Here is a 14,803-nt window from a genome sequence, read left to right as displayed (position 1 = left end):
GAGAAGAAAAGGCTTGGTATTTCTAGTTAATTTTATTGACAATAAATTAAAGCCTATCTTTATTATTATTATTATTATTTGATAGTAAAAGTAATTTGACTAGTATTAATATTGATATATAAAAGACATAATCATTTAATTAATTAAAGTATAGAAGAATTTTATAATACTTGTACATCCCTTCTTCTTCTTTTAAGCAAAGAGCAAAACATACATACATACACATACACATTCATATACACACATACTCTCTATCAGTACCAATATCAATATCAATATCAATATGTATCTACATCATCGCGAATACACCCTCCTGGCATGAGAAACTTGAATTTCTGGGCATTCTTTAAAAGGAAGCTCGGTAAGCCAACAGCAGAAAGATCTTTGGGTATATTTCCAATTTTCGAAATCAATTCTCTGTAGTTGTAGGCTTCGGGTGGCATGTCAAAGATTTCGCCACCATCACAGATCACTTTCTGGATCCGGTCAGCTTCCAATAATCCAGGGTTCCTGACACGATCAGCATGCGAATAACTCTGCATCTTGAACTGGAATTCCTTTATCGTTCTAAAACAGAATGAGCAGTGCCAGCCTTGTAAAATAATAATAATAATAATAATAATAATAAAAGATGAATATAACATATATATATAAATGTTTAATTTTTTTAACAAGTATCAAAAAATAAAATGTTGTTGTTGGTAAAAGTAATTGGGGTTTTTTTTTTCATTAAAAAAAAATCTCATTCCTTACCTGCATCTACAAGGCAATCTTGAGTAACTTGTCCATGGCGGTATATAGTCTGGCCGGGTATAAATGTCTCGACATGAGCACGCCACGATTGATCATCAAAAAGAAACTCGAATGAATAAAGGTAGTTTCGTAACTGGAGATGCAGTAATTCAGGCACTCCAGCACAGCTCTTTAGGATTTCAAGAGATTTCGAACGCACGATCTCATCGACATCTGACATCAGAATCAAATCACCCTTTTGGACATCCTCTTTTATAAAAACATTGTTCATCTCTCTCCGCATCTCATTCTCATTCCAAAAGGGACCTTCTCCGGGTGGCAACGCAAATTGGTCGATGACATAGTGGCGGATTTTCGAGGACCCGAATGCAAATCGTTCCTTGTTATCCTTAAAGACAAGTTCTTTTGGAGAACCTGTGAATGTTGCATTGGATTCCAGGATGATAAAAATATCAACGGTGTCCCAGAGTTCGTGGATACGGATCTCTAGTAAGTCTAGCTCGACACTGAAAATGATGGCGTCAAAGACTCGTGGGCGGTCTTCTTTCTTTTTTAAGGTCCATCCATGAAGCTTACAGAGATCTTTCATAGGCACGTCTTCGGCGTAGTAGTGAGGTATCAGGTTAAATGACTGTGGATTGGAGTCCCAGAGTGGGCGAGTGTAGTATCCTAGGTCAGTGATAAGTCCTGTGTGGTAAAAGAACAACCACATGAACATGCCTAGTATCCAGACGAATAGAAGGATCAGAACTGGGCGCCATCTCTTGGTAAAGAATATTTGACTCATGTGCAACGATAATAAAGAAAGAAGAGAACAAGAAAGAAAGAAATAAAGAAAGAGAAGAAAGGTTGAAGGGGGTTACGAGAGGGATAGAAGAGGGGTCCAATAAGTCAAAAAATAGATTACTATAGAACTGAGGAAAAGAGGTAGACTACATATCATAGATTATTTTTATTTTTATTTTTATTTTTGGAAGCAGTAGTACCAGTACTACACAGACTTTGCAAGAAATAGAAAGAAAGACAAGAAGCCCGTTACACGTTTGTGCTATATATGTTTATTTTCTCTTACTATTGTCAACTATTTTATTCCTTTACTTGGTAAGCTTGTTGGCTCAGCAAAGAATCTTTTAGTCCAAGTGTACTTTGAACACTATACATACAATGATTAAATGTAGATTATATAGAACCTAGTAATGAATTACTGATATTCAAAAGGCAAGACATTCGAGCTATTAATAAACTTCTCGAATATACGGGTCTTATTTCTCTTTCTTTATCTCTCTTTCTCTCTCTCTTTATCTTGTATGTTTCGGACTTGACGATACCTCTTGTAATTGTGCTTACCATTGGCTATTTCAACGGTAACACCGGACCTTCCGGCAACCGAGATAAAGCTCGGAGAATATAATCACCGCTATTCTCCGCTATAAAGCCCTATTATAGTTGTAATCCCCACACAATAAAAATAAAAAAATAAAAAAAAGACCAAGTAAACCGTTAGATGTATTAAGCAAGTTGAAACCCCCGTATAGGTCAAGCAGTTCATTTCCTTCAAAAAAAACTGGTATATACATATATATTTAATAATCTTATACACTCCAACAATAAAAATCATCGATGAACCACATTTTTCATGCTGCTTTTTTTATAACATTCTTTACCTTTCTCTTCCTCACACCTTTACCTCAAACTTAACCACCAATGTCGAAAAGTAATAAAAGAATTAAAACTACTCCCTCCAGACGCGAGCTGTCATATTTTGAGCGTGGAGGCATTGTTTGGCTCTCAAAAGCCGATCATACTCCAACTGGCATCGCAAACCGTATGAACATTCCTAGAACTACAGTTTTCGATACAATAAAGCGCTGGGAGACTACTGGAACAGCCAAGACAAAGACCAGACCTGGGAGACCAAAGAAACTTAGTGTAACAGACGTTACAAGTCTTTGTTTGAGTGTGAGACGTAATCCTTTTGAGAGTTATGGATACCACCAGGCAAATTTGGGAGCTGCTGGCGTTATTGTCTGTAGACAGACAGTTATCCGATACCTACGAGCAAAAGGCTTCGGTTCTTACACCCCTGTATCTAAACCAAAGTTAACCCGTGAGCAGAAAAAGAATCGGTTGCGTTGGGCTAGAGCCAGGGCCAGTTTTAGCATCGAAGACTGGAGCAGAGTGGTGTGGTCAGATGAGTCGAGGTTCATGGTGAAAGGCAATGATTCTGACCCATCCGTAATTCGTAAACGAGGGGAGAGGCACCAGGAACGCCATACACTAACAACAGAAAAGTATGGAAAAGGTTCCGTGATGGTATGGGGTTGTTTCTGGGCTGGTGGCATTGGGCCATTATCGTTTATCGAAGGATCTGTAGACCAAGATGCATACGTCAATTGTCTGTCTAAGGACTTCAATCCCTGGTACAAACAATTGAATGAAGAACATGACACCATGTTCACATTCCAAGAAGATGGTGCTAGCTGTCATACTGGGTCCTACACGACGTGGTGGAAAAACAGTTGGGAGATTAAACGATTTGACTACTGGCCGTCGCAAAGTCCAGATTTGAACCCAATTGAGCATGTCTGACATGCCCTAAAGGCCAAGGTTCAAGAGAGAAAGGCCTCTATTAACAATGTGCAAGAGCTGAAGGCCTGTATTCTTCAGGAATGGGAGTTGCTTGACCCTGGAGTTCTGCAAACTCTTGTGGCAAGTATGCCTGACAGAGTTAAAGCAGTCATAAAAGCTCGTGGTGATCATACCGTATATTAAACCTCATTTATTTTTATTTTTATTCTATAATATATATACATTTCTCTATAACAACACAATGTTTGGTTTTATTTTGTCAACTTCTTGAGAAGATATAGCATAATGAAGTTGATGTATGGTTTATTCGGGGGTAGAAATCAAAGATTTTGTCGGTGATTTCAGTTTTGGGAGTGTAAATACATAAATAAAATAGTATTTTATTTTATTTTATTTTAGCCGAAAGAAAAATGCTTAAATTATAATGACAACCGAGAATATAAAAATTGGCTTAATCTTTAGTGGGTTTCAGCTTATTAAAGAGAAAAAAAATGGAGATGATTATTTAGAATTAGGGTATAGTTGATGCATCTCCTTTATTTCATTTCATATCTTTTGCACTCCCTGTGGTGATATCGATTGATAACAAACATATACAATGTTGAAAACCTTGTGAAAACTAAAAGAAAGTACCGAAAAATATGCCCTTCAAAAAAAATATGTTGGAAGAATGAAGGTGCAAAAGAAAGAAAGAAAAAGTATATAAAAGAAGCAAGATAACAATGACAATAGACATTGATCTTTCTTTATATTATATCCAATCGTCCTTGTAAAACATATCTTATTTCTTATAATTTATAATATTTATATGCATAGCTATAGTTATAGTTATAAAAATATATTTTAAATTTATATACATCTATACCTCTTCTTCCTTTTGTTTGATATGAAAGAAAATTCAAAAGCTGTAAAGACAGCAAAGGTACCTCTTACTCTAGAAAAGGACTTGAAAGAGTGGGAGATTACCGAAATTTTCATAAAGGAAATACGCGGATTGATTCCAGCCCATTGCTTCGAACGCGACACTTTACGTTCGTTCGCCTACCTCTTCCACGATTTCTTTTTTGTCGGAATACTGGCCTACGGGGCTAGCTGGATTGATACCTTTTCTTCTGATCCACTCCGCCTTGTTCTTTGGTCTGCTTACTGGTTTCTGCAGAGTATTGCCAGCAGTGGTCTGTGGATGATATGTCATGAATGTGGCCATCAAGCATTTAGCTCCTCAAAGGTACATATATATATATATATATATAATCATTAGTATTTAAATGTAACTAATTATTTTATTAAAAATATCAAGTTGATCTCTGATGGAGTTGGTCTGATTGTACACACCTTCTTGCTAGTTCCCTATTACTCTTGGAAGTTTACTCATGCTAGACATCATAATTCTGTTGGTCATGTAACTAGAGACAAGGTAAATACTTATACAAATCACAAGAATTCAAAGAAATTCATTCTTTTTTAATACATATGTGTGTAATTAATTATGCTTTTCTTCTTATGTCAGACTCATACTCCTAGACTGCGATCAGCCTTGGGCCTACCACCCTATGATGAGGACACTGAAGCTGATGGACCCCACAGTGTTTTTGAGAGCTCACCTTTGTTCAATTCATTGAAACTCGTTGGATTTCTTTTGGTTGCTTGGCCCTTTTACGCTTTGTTCAATAATCCTGGAGATACCACCAAGGATCGATGGGTTTCTCACTTCAATCCAGCTAGTTTCATATTTCAAAGGAACCAGTACTGGAAGGTAGTCCAATCCACTGCTGCTGTTGGAGTCATGGTTGGGGTCCTGATTCGTGCTGGACAGATCTGGGGTTCACTTGCCGTCGTTAAGTTTTATGTGGTTCCATACTTTCTTGTGCACGCCTGGATGGTCGTCATCACCTATTTGCAGCATACCAGTCCTGAAATACCTCACTACGACACCGATGTCTGGAGTTTCCAGCGTGGTATCGCGCTCACGGTCGACAGGTCCTACGGTCCCATACTCGATCATTTCTTCCACCACATCGGAGACACTCATCTGGTTCATCATCTGGTGGCGACCATGCCTCACTATCACTGTATCGAGGCTACTGAGCATGTAAAAAAGGCTCTCGGAAAGTATTACCTTCAAGACAATACTCCAATAATCAAGGCTTTGTTTGAAAATTGGACCAAGTGTAAATTTGTAGAAGATGAAGGAAGTGTTCGCTTTTACAAGAACTAGGGTAATCAGCCATGTTCAAGTATAGCTGTCCAATAAAATAAAACTAAAAACATTATAATATCCTTATTGCTACTGCTGTTCTTATTATTATTTTAAACATTATTTACTTGTCGAGTATTGAAAAGTAACAGATGTAAAGGCCTTGTGTTATTCTTCCTCTTCGCGTATCTACATACTCTACATTCTCAATTATCTTGATTTTGATTCTGGTTTTGGTTTTGCTCTTGATTTTTTTCTTGTATGTCTATTGATGTGTTTGTAATCGGATTTTGTACGGTAGAGGACTTATTATTGATCTTGATGTGTGAACTGGTTGACTGGTTGACTGGTTGACTGGTTGACTGGTTGACTGGTTGACTGGTTGACTGGTTAATTTATTGATTTATTGATTACTTGATAGCTCTGCATGATCTGATAACTTGTACATTGTGCTGTGTATATCTTCATCATTTAAACTATCCCAAAGTCTGAGTCAATTCAAATAGTGACGAAGGGAAGAAAATAAAGATAGAAAATTATATGTATCCAAGAATATATGCACATAATTTATAATCATATTTTTCTTTCTTTCCTTCTTAACAGACAGCTGCAGGAACAGTACAAACCAAGATACTCGGAATCGGCAACTTCCCTGGTCATCTAACTCCCTTTTCTCCCTTTCCCCTTCCACTCTCCTTTTCCTCTTTTTCTAATTTTTTGTAGGCTTCAATGATTATCCGTAATATAAATCATTATAATTATAATTATTTCTTCCTCTAATTTCTCTATTATCTACTCACTTTCTTTTCTCTCTCTCCGGTTAACAAAAAACCGGATTTTGGGTACGACCACAAATGCATAGTATCTTACAAAAGCCTCTTTATGGGTTAATGCGCAAAGGCAAAGGCAAATGCAAAAGAAAAAAAGAAAACTCAAGACCAGAAGGCAGAAAGCAGAAAGCACAGCCTCTTTTGAATACCATCATATTCGTAAATTTGCGTCTATTTTATTTTAACAAAAGAAAAGAAAAGAAAAGCTAATGAATGCATTAAATAATAGGTATGATAGCTAATTGAGAAACTTACAATGGCTATAATGACAGTAATACTGATAATACATATATAAACAGAGACAACAGCCCACTCTACTGAATAAGTACATGTAGATTGGCTCATCAATTGTAAAATACTAAGCCTAAAAAAAGAAAAGAAGGAAGAAAGAAAGGTAAAAAGACCTGCACACACAAGTATACATACATACATATATGTGTATATGTGTATATGTGTATATGTGTGTGTGTATTTACTGCCCTTGAAGAGGATATGTACTTGCAAGTAAATGACAAAATCTAAATAGACTTCTAACCAGACAACAGATAGTAACCAACAAAGGCAGCAGCAGAACCAGCAGCAGAAACAACAGTTCTCCTCCTCCACCCCTTATTTTTCTGTATTATTTTCGATATCATCTCTTGATTATTTATTATTTTATCTTCTTGTTTATATACATATATATGTATATATATATAATCTCTCTCTCTCTTTTTGGTGTAGTGTAAAAATGCCAAAGCTTTAGAGTCTTTTCAGCCAGACCAGGTCACATGCTTCACTCAGCCAATCTAAAGAAGAAAGGCTTATTTCTTTCATTTTTCCCTCTTCTTCTTATCTCCTGCCTTTGGCTTATTCATTTACTCTCTACACTACAAATTTTATTTCCTTTATATATTTTCTTATATATATATAAATATATTACAAGATGCCCGACCATGAAGGCTTGATTCCCATGTCATCTATTGTCCAAATAGACCCTCACACAAAACATTCTAAAAAACAACAAGAAGGCCAAGTAGTAAAAAAAGAGCAGGAAGGGGATGAAACAGAGGAAACAGAGGAGGAGGGAGAAGATCGCGCCTGGGTTGATCCTCTTGCAAATCCTGAGGATCATCACTGGCAATCAAGTACATCTCGATCCCAACGGATAAGAAAAATGATAAGATTCAATCGTATCAATCGTAGAATGGTGTGGGAGCATGCTGTTCAGTGGCGATGGGTGTGGGGCTTCTTTTTCTTTGTTTTTATTATGAGTTCGATCATGTATCACTACCGAAGAGAATTACTAGAAGGGCTCGAGACGCTCAGTAATACAGTAAAGGAGATGGGAACAAGGTAAAGAAAGCAAAAAAAAATAGAAAAAAGAATGAAGGAATGAAAGAGCAAAATCTATATACATACATATAAAGAAGATGAGAAAAAAAAAGTCCGTCTACAAAAAATATAATAAAAAAAAAAGGAAAAGGGGAAAGAAAGCACAATATGTGTGTGTGTGGACTATTGATTTCATAGCAACTTCTTTAAATCATTATTTGCTAACGAATTGAAATTCGTCGTGTATATATTATTTTATGTAGTGGTTACTTATTGATAGCAGGTCTTATTTTCCTGAGTGCATTTCCACCTATGCTTGGATATGGAACATATCAGACCCTATCTGGTTTTACCTTTGGATTTGCCCGGGGGTTTCCGATATCTTACTTCGGTGCCCTCTTTGGTGCTGTGTCTTGTTTCTTAATATCCAGAATATGGCTCAAGGACAGAGTGAGACGTTTCATGGCAGGGTACCCAAACCTACAGGCTGTTGTAAAAGCAGTTGAGAAAAAGGGTTTCAAGGTAAAAGATGATTATGATGATAACGGGGTATAAGAAATGAATACTCAAAACGAAAATCCTATTTATAATTTACTAGTTATTTGTACTCATTCGTCTTTCACCTTATCCATTCAACATGCTGGTAAGTAAAAATTAACAATAATCATTATTGTGGGATGTGTCCGAGTAAGTTTCTACTACTACTACTACTACTACTACTACTACTACTACTACTACTACTACTACTACTACTACTACTACTACTACTACTACTACTGTTCAAGTGTTTAGTTTTATATGTGCTTATATATATAAATTTATCTTTGTTTATTTATTTGCGCTTGTGTAGAATATGCTGTTTGCTGCAACAGATATTTCCTTGTACCATTTTACTCTCGGTACAGCCATCACACTTACAAAAATTGCCCTCCATGTCTACATTGGAGCTAACCTGACATCCTTTGCAAAACATGTCTTGGGTGAAGAGGAAGAGTTAACAGACGAGGAAAAAAGATCAGACATGGTGCGTTATATTGCTGCAGGTGTAGGATCTATATTAGCGTTTGGTGTGATGGGTTACGTATATGTGGTTGCAAAACAGGCAGTGAAAGAGGCTAGCGAAGAGGATCAGCAGGATGAAGAGAACATGGCGTTCCTGAGACCAGATCGAGACCAAGCACATGATGAGGACTGGGTAGACTGGGAGGACAGTGATGCCGGTTCAACCCATGAAGGACACACTAAGCGTCTATCTCCTTTGTCTCCAGATCATGTTTAATGAAGAAGAAAGTCTAGTTATAATTAAACGGAGAGAAAAAGGAAGCATAAATATGAGAAATAAAATAAATGTCGGATTAGATTAGGGCGTGTGTATATACATAAAATACTTGTTTTTTTTTTTTTGAAAATAAATAAATTAAAAAGAATATAAAAAATATACTTACATTTATATACAAGAGCATGTGTGGACTTGAAGACTTATCCTATCAAACTGTTATGGTATAAAAAGGACATTCTATATTTTCATAATATAAACTACACATTAGTAGAAAGCTGGATATACAGTGGCCTAACAAAATCTATGAAAAAATTAAAAAATTAAAGAAATAAAAGTCTGACTTTAAATAGTCCTTTAAATCGTTAAACTCAATTACTTGAATTTTAAGACAGTAACCAATAATATGTAAGAATTTCTGAGATTTTTTGAGTACCTTAAATGCTTCTTTCAGTTCTATAAGGCATGGTGATAAAATGATATCAGTTTAAGATAATATGTAAAGAGGCAAAGATATTTGCATCAATATTTTTTTAGTTTTTAAAAATCTAACTTAAGCAAAGATGTATTAAAAGTCAAGACTCTCGAAAGAAAAGTAAGAGTTTTAATCTTTTCTTTTTGTAATGCTTATAGATTAATTATAGCCAATTATATTTTAAAATTTAATCTCAGGGCTTTAAAAGCTTAAAGGATTGTTGAGACCCCCTATTAAAAAGTAGAATTGAAAATAAAATACAAAAAAAACACCATTTTTTCCATAGTGTTTATGAAGAGTAGCTATGTAAATATGGCTGTTTAGTATGCTATATATGGGATATTATTTCCCATTTTACTTCCATGTCGAATGTGAAAATACACCCTCGACATGTACAAGATTTCTATAGTTTTAAAAGTTTTATGTTACATAATTACTATATATATCATGTATGTCTTCTCTATATTATGCGTAAGCTATAGCTACTGTAAATATATTTTTACGGGGATACAGCCTATTTATTCGATATATCATGGAGAAAATATGAACAGAATATGCCAGGAAAACTATGTGAGACATGATTTGCCCTTACTTCTTTCTTTCTTTTTTTTGGAGCAATAAATTAGAAATTTTAACACGATCTATTATTTATTGCTAAATAATAGGAATAATAAAAGCCAGGTATAAGTACATTTGACATACTTTTTTTTTGGACGGTCAAAGGTAACAAAAACCTTAGCACCCGCAAAAAAATACTCCTTAATATATATATAACATATCTTCCATGCTTGAGATTCAGATTTCTCCCATAAGAATAACACGAATAAGTCCAGTGCCAGCAATAAATACATACACGTCTTTATAAATATTATAAGAGTCTAATAATATCCAAATGGTTTTTTGAGGATATATATGAGAGGTATGTCTATTATTATTGAATAAATCCCAAGCCAATGAATATATTTTAAATACGGGTAAAATATGGGCATTACTCTTGTCTGAATAAAGGCCTAACTTATAGTTAATAAGCTTTCCAATATGTCAGTCAAGCAAAACAAAGAAAGAAGAAGAAAACGTGTTCATGTTTGGATTAAACTACTCTAAAAAAATAATGAATTTTAACTATTTTGTAAAGCGCACCTACTAATTTTGTGAAGATGCCCGTACCGGGTCATCGGATATCTCGGCTTGAGCTGCTTCACCCACTTCTTCTTTAGTTAAAGAATACCCGCCATATAATATATTACACAAACATACCCAGCAGTTTTGTTCTGATCTTTAACTGTCATCTTTATTGTGGAACCGTGTGCTACAGTAGATCAAAGGTATACATGTATGCACAACACAACATAATAAACCAAGTATAATAATAATAGTAATAATAATGTGTTCGTCCTTTTGGCTTTTAAAAATGAAATATGAATTACAAGATAACGCGTATCTTGTACTATATGACATTTTGTATATCTCCAAGTCTATATCTATGTCTGTAGTGAGTGTATACATATATGTTTTTTGGACTTAGTTTAAGACTCAGTATGGGAGGACTGGAATTAGTTATGTATAGTCTATTAGATATGTGTACAAGTTTTATGTATTTTATATTCTGTAAAGAAGATATAACCAAATGTATTTCTAGACCCGTTCTATATTTATTAGGTTATGCTTTTTTTTTCAAGATGTTTGAAATCCATTAGGAAGTCTATAATCGATCTCTTTGCCGCAAAACTTATTATTTGTTATTTTTACCGATGTGCGCAGACTGAACCTAAAAGAGAGAAATAAAATATGAAGCTTTGAACTCAATAAGGAATATTTTGATCGACAAAAAAAACGAGGAGACAGACACAGACGCGCAAAGATAGACAAAAACACAAATACAAGCATATAGGAAAAAGAAAGATAAAGGAACAAAGAGAGAGAAAGATAAAGGTAAAGAGTGGAGCTATGTATGGGCGCTATAGATAATAATAATAAAAAAACCTTAGTTTGGTGGTGGGAAACTAATTAATAACCAGCTTTAATACGAATCAACCCAGTTCTCTGAGGCTTCTTGTAGGACGAGATGACTAATAAGATTGGTGTTATCTGATCCATAAACAACATAGTCTTCTTTTTTTGTAAAATAAATAAATAAATTAAAATTGGTGTTTATTGCAATGGCTTGGAAGATAATATGTATATTTGTAACTGTGGGTGTATAAATATTAGCCATTAAATTTAATCAGATTGTTGTATATTTGATATAATATGAATAGAAGAAGAGGAATAGGAAGAAGAAGATCAGTTTAAAGATCCACATAGTATTATTCCTCTCCCCTTGTTCCTTATTGCTTTTTTTGGTCCAGCAAGTTCTTTTTACTCAGGGCAAAAGTAAGAGTGCATAAATAATTCCTTATATATAAAATAAAATAAAATAACTATGCAATCAGATACAAGGACAATACGTGTTACACGACGATAGATAAATTTCAATATAAAAGACATTTCTACACACAACCTCCTTCACCATTCTTCTTAAATTATAATCACAGTAGTAACTGGCAAATAATTTCAATCATGAAATTCCACTCCATTAGCCTTGCAATCAGCCTCTCGCTCGCCCTGGCAACCTCATTCTATGGCCAGGTTGATGCAAAGAAGATTACCAAATCCAAGGTTGCTATTCTTGGTGGTGGCGTGAGTGCCATAAATGCTGCTCGCCACTTGACAGACGCCGGAATTGATGACTTTGTCATTATTGAAGCCAGAGAAATACTTGGAGGTCAGAATTACTACTTTAATTGATTAATTGTTGTTATTTTCTTTATATTCAATCCATTAAAACAAAACTTGTTTTACCTTTTGCTCAATTATTTATTTATTACAGGAAGAGCCCAAGATGTTCCTTTTGCTGGAATCAATGTAGAGGCCGGCTGTAACTGGGTCCAAGGTCTCGGTGACAACCCCATTAACCAGCTCCGTCAGAAATACAACCTGACTACATCAGTGACAGACGGCGACAGTCTCGCTTTCTTTGATGAAAATGGCAAAACAGATGCCTCTGAAACTTATAATGCGTAAGTTCATACAAAAGTTAATAGTGATAATAGTGGTAGAATTTGGTCCTAAATCTAGTAGGTAGCACTCACTAAAAAAAACTACTATTTTTTTTATATTTGCTTATTTATATATTCTATAAAAAAAAACATGTACGCACCCCCTATAGTTTTATGGCAGCTTCTGATCGAATGACTGAACTCTCATGTAAGTACCATTTAATACAAATTTAAAGATATTCGCTAAACATACTAATTGCTATCATATGTATATAGTTGAGAGAATCAAGAATGACCAAGTCGATCTTTCGGCCCGTGCTGGTCTTGATCTTGCGGGCTGGTTCCCACAGACACCTATGGAGAAGGCAATCGAATATTATGTATTTGATTGGGAAATGGGAGAAACACCAGAAGTGTCTTCTATGCAGTTTTCTGTTGAGAACTCCAACTGGACATACACTGGTTTTGGTCCTGACAGTGATGGTGATCTGTTTGTCACTGACCCAAGGTAAAAAGGAAAAAGAAGATATAAAGAGGCAAAGAAACAACAGCGTCACACACAAAAAAGATAATTTCTTTTTCGTAAGATCTCAATTACTCACACTACTTTTAATTGATTTATTTTTCTTTAGAGGATTCAAGCACATCTTTTTGGAAGAAGCCAATTTGTTCTTGAAAAAGGATGACAGCCGTGTCAAACTCAACAGTACCATTACAAAGGTCGAGCATAACAAGCGTGGAGTCACTATTCACACTGAAGATGAGATCTTTAAGGCTGACTATGCCATCAGTACATTCTCGTAAGTTGTAGACACAAAGAAAAAAAAATACATTTTATCTCATTAGCTATTTTTATTCTTATGGGGGATTTTAGTATTGGTGTTTTGCAAAACCATGATGTCGAATGGAGTCCAGCCTTGCCAGCCTGGAAGATGGAGGGCATCTACGGTTTCCACATGGCCACATACACCAAGATCTTCCTCAACTTCCCTACCCAGTTCTGGGGCGATGAACAGTTCTCTGTGTATGCTGATCCCGACAAGCGTGGATACTATGCCGCATGGCAGAATCTCAATGCCCCTGGTTTCTTGCCCAAGAATACAGACACAAACATCTTCTTTGTTACTGTCACCCAGGAGCAGTCATACACCGTAGAGTCTATGGAAGACAGCGAAGTTCAGGCCGAAATTATGGAGGTCCTGAAGACAATGTACGGAAAAGATATTCCAGAGCCCACCGAAATCTTCATTCCTCGTTGGCATTCGAACCCTCTCTTCAGAGGCAGTTACTCCAACTGGCCTGTCGGAGAGTTGGAAGAGCACCACGCCAACATGAAAGCCCCTATCAACAACCGCCTCTTCTTTGCCGGTGAAGCCATGTCTGAGGATTACTTTGGATTCTTGCAAGGTGCCTGGTTTAGCGGTGCTGAGGTTGGCGACAATGTTGCCCAGTGTATCAAGGGAAGATGTCCACCAGCTCCTTACTACCCCGAAATCAACAATGTCAACTTGAAGTCAGATTTTGTCCGTAGATAAATCATCGACAATTTTACCTTACCATATTCTAATTTAGGCTACAGGCTTTTACAGTCAAAGAAGTCTTTTTAAATATTAGCATTAATTTCACTTTATTCCATTATATTTTATTCCATTACTTATTTATTTAATTTCATCTTACTTATTTCCCAACATACACATATATGAAATATAATATAATATATATATATATATATACTACTATTAGTATATATAAATTTTTGTTCTTCTTTCAACACTTCATTATTGTATGTTGTATGTCTGCCTGTGGTGGTTTATTTATTTATTTGTTCAATGAGCCCTTTCTCTCCATTTATATATTGATCAAGTATATTAATATCAAATTATTATTATATACATATACATATACACACTATATATACATGCGTGTGTGTATGTGCGTATATTTCTTTTATATAAATGACTGTGGATTATCATGTACGACCATTGTAACCAATTTTTGTACACAATAGCTAAACAGTCATTCTGTCCTTCTGAGCTTCGATTGGGTTTGTTGTGCTACACTTCTGGTAAACTATACTCCATTGGAATTGCTGTGTGCATATTTATCACCGAAACTCCATGGCAACATTATAATTGTGAATGTCATTTTCCTTCTTCTTGTAACAATACAATCAATTGATGCCCATTATCAATAAAATTCATATATATATATATAAGAAAATTCAGAAATACTTGTTGTCTTGTACGAATGAATAAAATTAAATTAAATAAAATAAAATATGTACCTCTTCTCAAAGTATATAATAAATAACTATCGAAATTTTTTAATCAG

General features: G+C 35.2%; 4 protein-coding genes across 4 annotated transcripts; 3 read left to right on the top strand and 1 right to left on the bottom strand.

Moving 5' to 3' along the window:
* Positions 1 to 278: 278 nt before the first annotated feature.
* Positions 279 to 1,465, bottom strand: PHYBLDRAFT_111830 (glycosyltransferase family 17 protein; the record flags this gene model as incomplete). Its single annotated transcript, XM_018428241.1, has 2 exons — positions 279 to 592; positions 754 to 1,465. 2 exons carry the CDS (start codon positions 1,463 to 1,465, stop codon positions 279 to 281), a joined length of 1,026 nt encoding a protein of 341 aa, XP_018292524.1.
* Positions 1,466 to 4,228: 2,763 nt separating this feature from the next.
* Positions 4,229 to 5,560, top strand: PHYBLDRAFT_155278 (hypothetical protein; the record flags this gene model as incomplete). The annotated part of the gene is made up of 3 exons (XM_018433394.1): positions 4,229 to 4,570; positions 4,643 to 4,759; positions 4,853 to 5,560. 3 exons carry the CDS (start codon positions 4,229 to 4,231, stop codon positions 5,558 to 5,560), a joined length of 1,167 nt encoding a protein of 388 aa, XP_018292523.1.
* A 1,734-nt stretch (positions 5,561 to 7,294) lies between these two features.
* On the top strand, positions 7,295 to 8,962 carry PHYBLDRAFT_167890 (hypothetical protein; the record flags this gene model as incomplete). Its single annotated transcript, XM_018435740.1, has 4 exons — positions 7,295 to 7,704; positions 7,947 to 8,205; positions 8,282 to 8,326; positions 8,534 to 8,962. The coding sequence occupies 4 exons, from the start codon at positions 7,295 to 7,297 to the stop codon at positions 8,960 to 8,962; spliced, it is 1,143 nt and encodes a 380-aa protein (XP_018292522.1).
* Positions 8,963 to 11,943: 2,981 nt separating this feature from the next.
* Positions 11,944 to 14,249, top strand: PHYBLDRAFT_78835 (secreted flavin-containing polyamine oxidase). Its single transcript, XM_018443391.1, has 6 exons — positions 11,944 to 12,198; positions 12,304 to 12,493; positions 12,643 to 12,680; positions 12,749 to 12,980; positions 13,105 to 13,272; positions 13,347 to 14,249. The coding sequence occupies exons 1-6, from the start codon at positions 11,994 to 11,996 to the stop codon at positions 14,005 to 14,007; spliced, it is 1,494 nt and encodes a 497-aa protein (XP_018292521.1). The 5' UTR covers positions 11,944 to 11,993; the 3' UTR covers positions 14,008 to 14,249.
* The last annotated feature ends 554 nt before the right edge of the window (positions 14,250 to 14,803 follow it).

This window comes from Phycomyces blakesleeanus (genome assembly GCF_001638985.1).
Source record: "Phycomyces blakesleeanus NRRL 1555(-) unplaced genomic scaffold PHYBLscaffold_9, whole genome shotgun sequence".
In the NCBI taxonomy this organism is placed as follows: domain Eukaryota; kingdom Fungi; phylum Mucoromycota; class Mucoromycetes; order Mucorales; family Phycomycetaceae; genus Phycomyces; species Phycomyces blakesleeanus.
The sequence above is the reverse complement of the archived record's forward strand: the minus strand, read 5'-3'. Positions and strand labels throughout refer to the sequence as shown.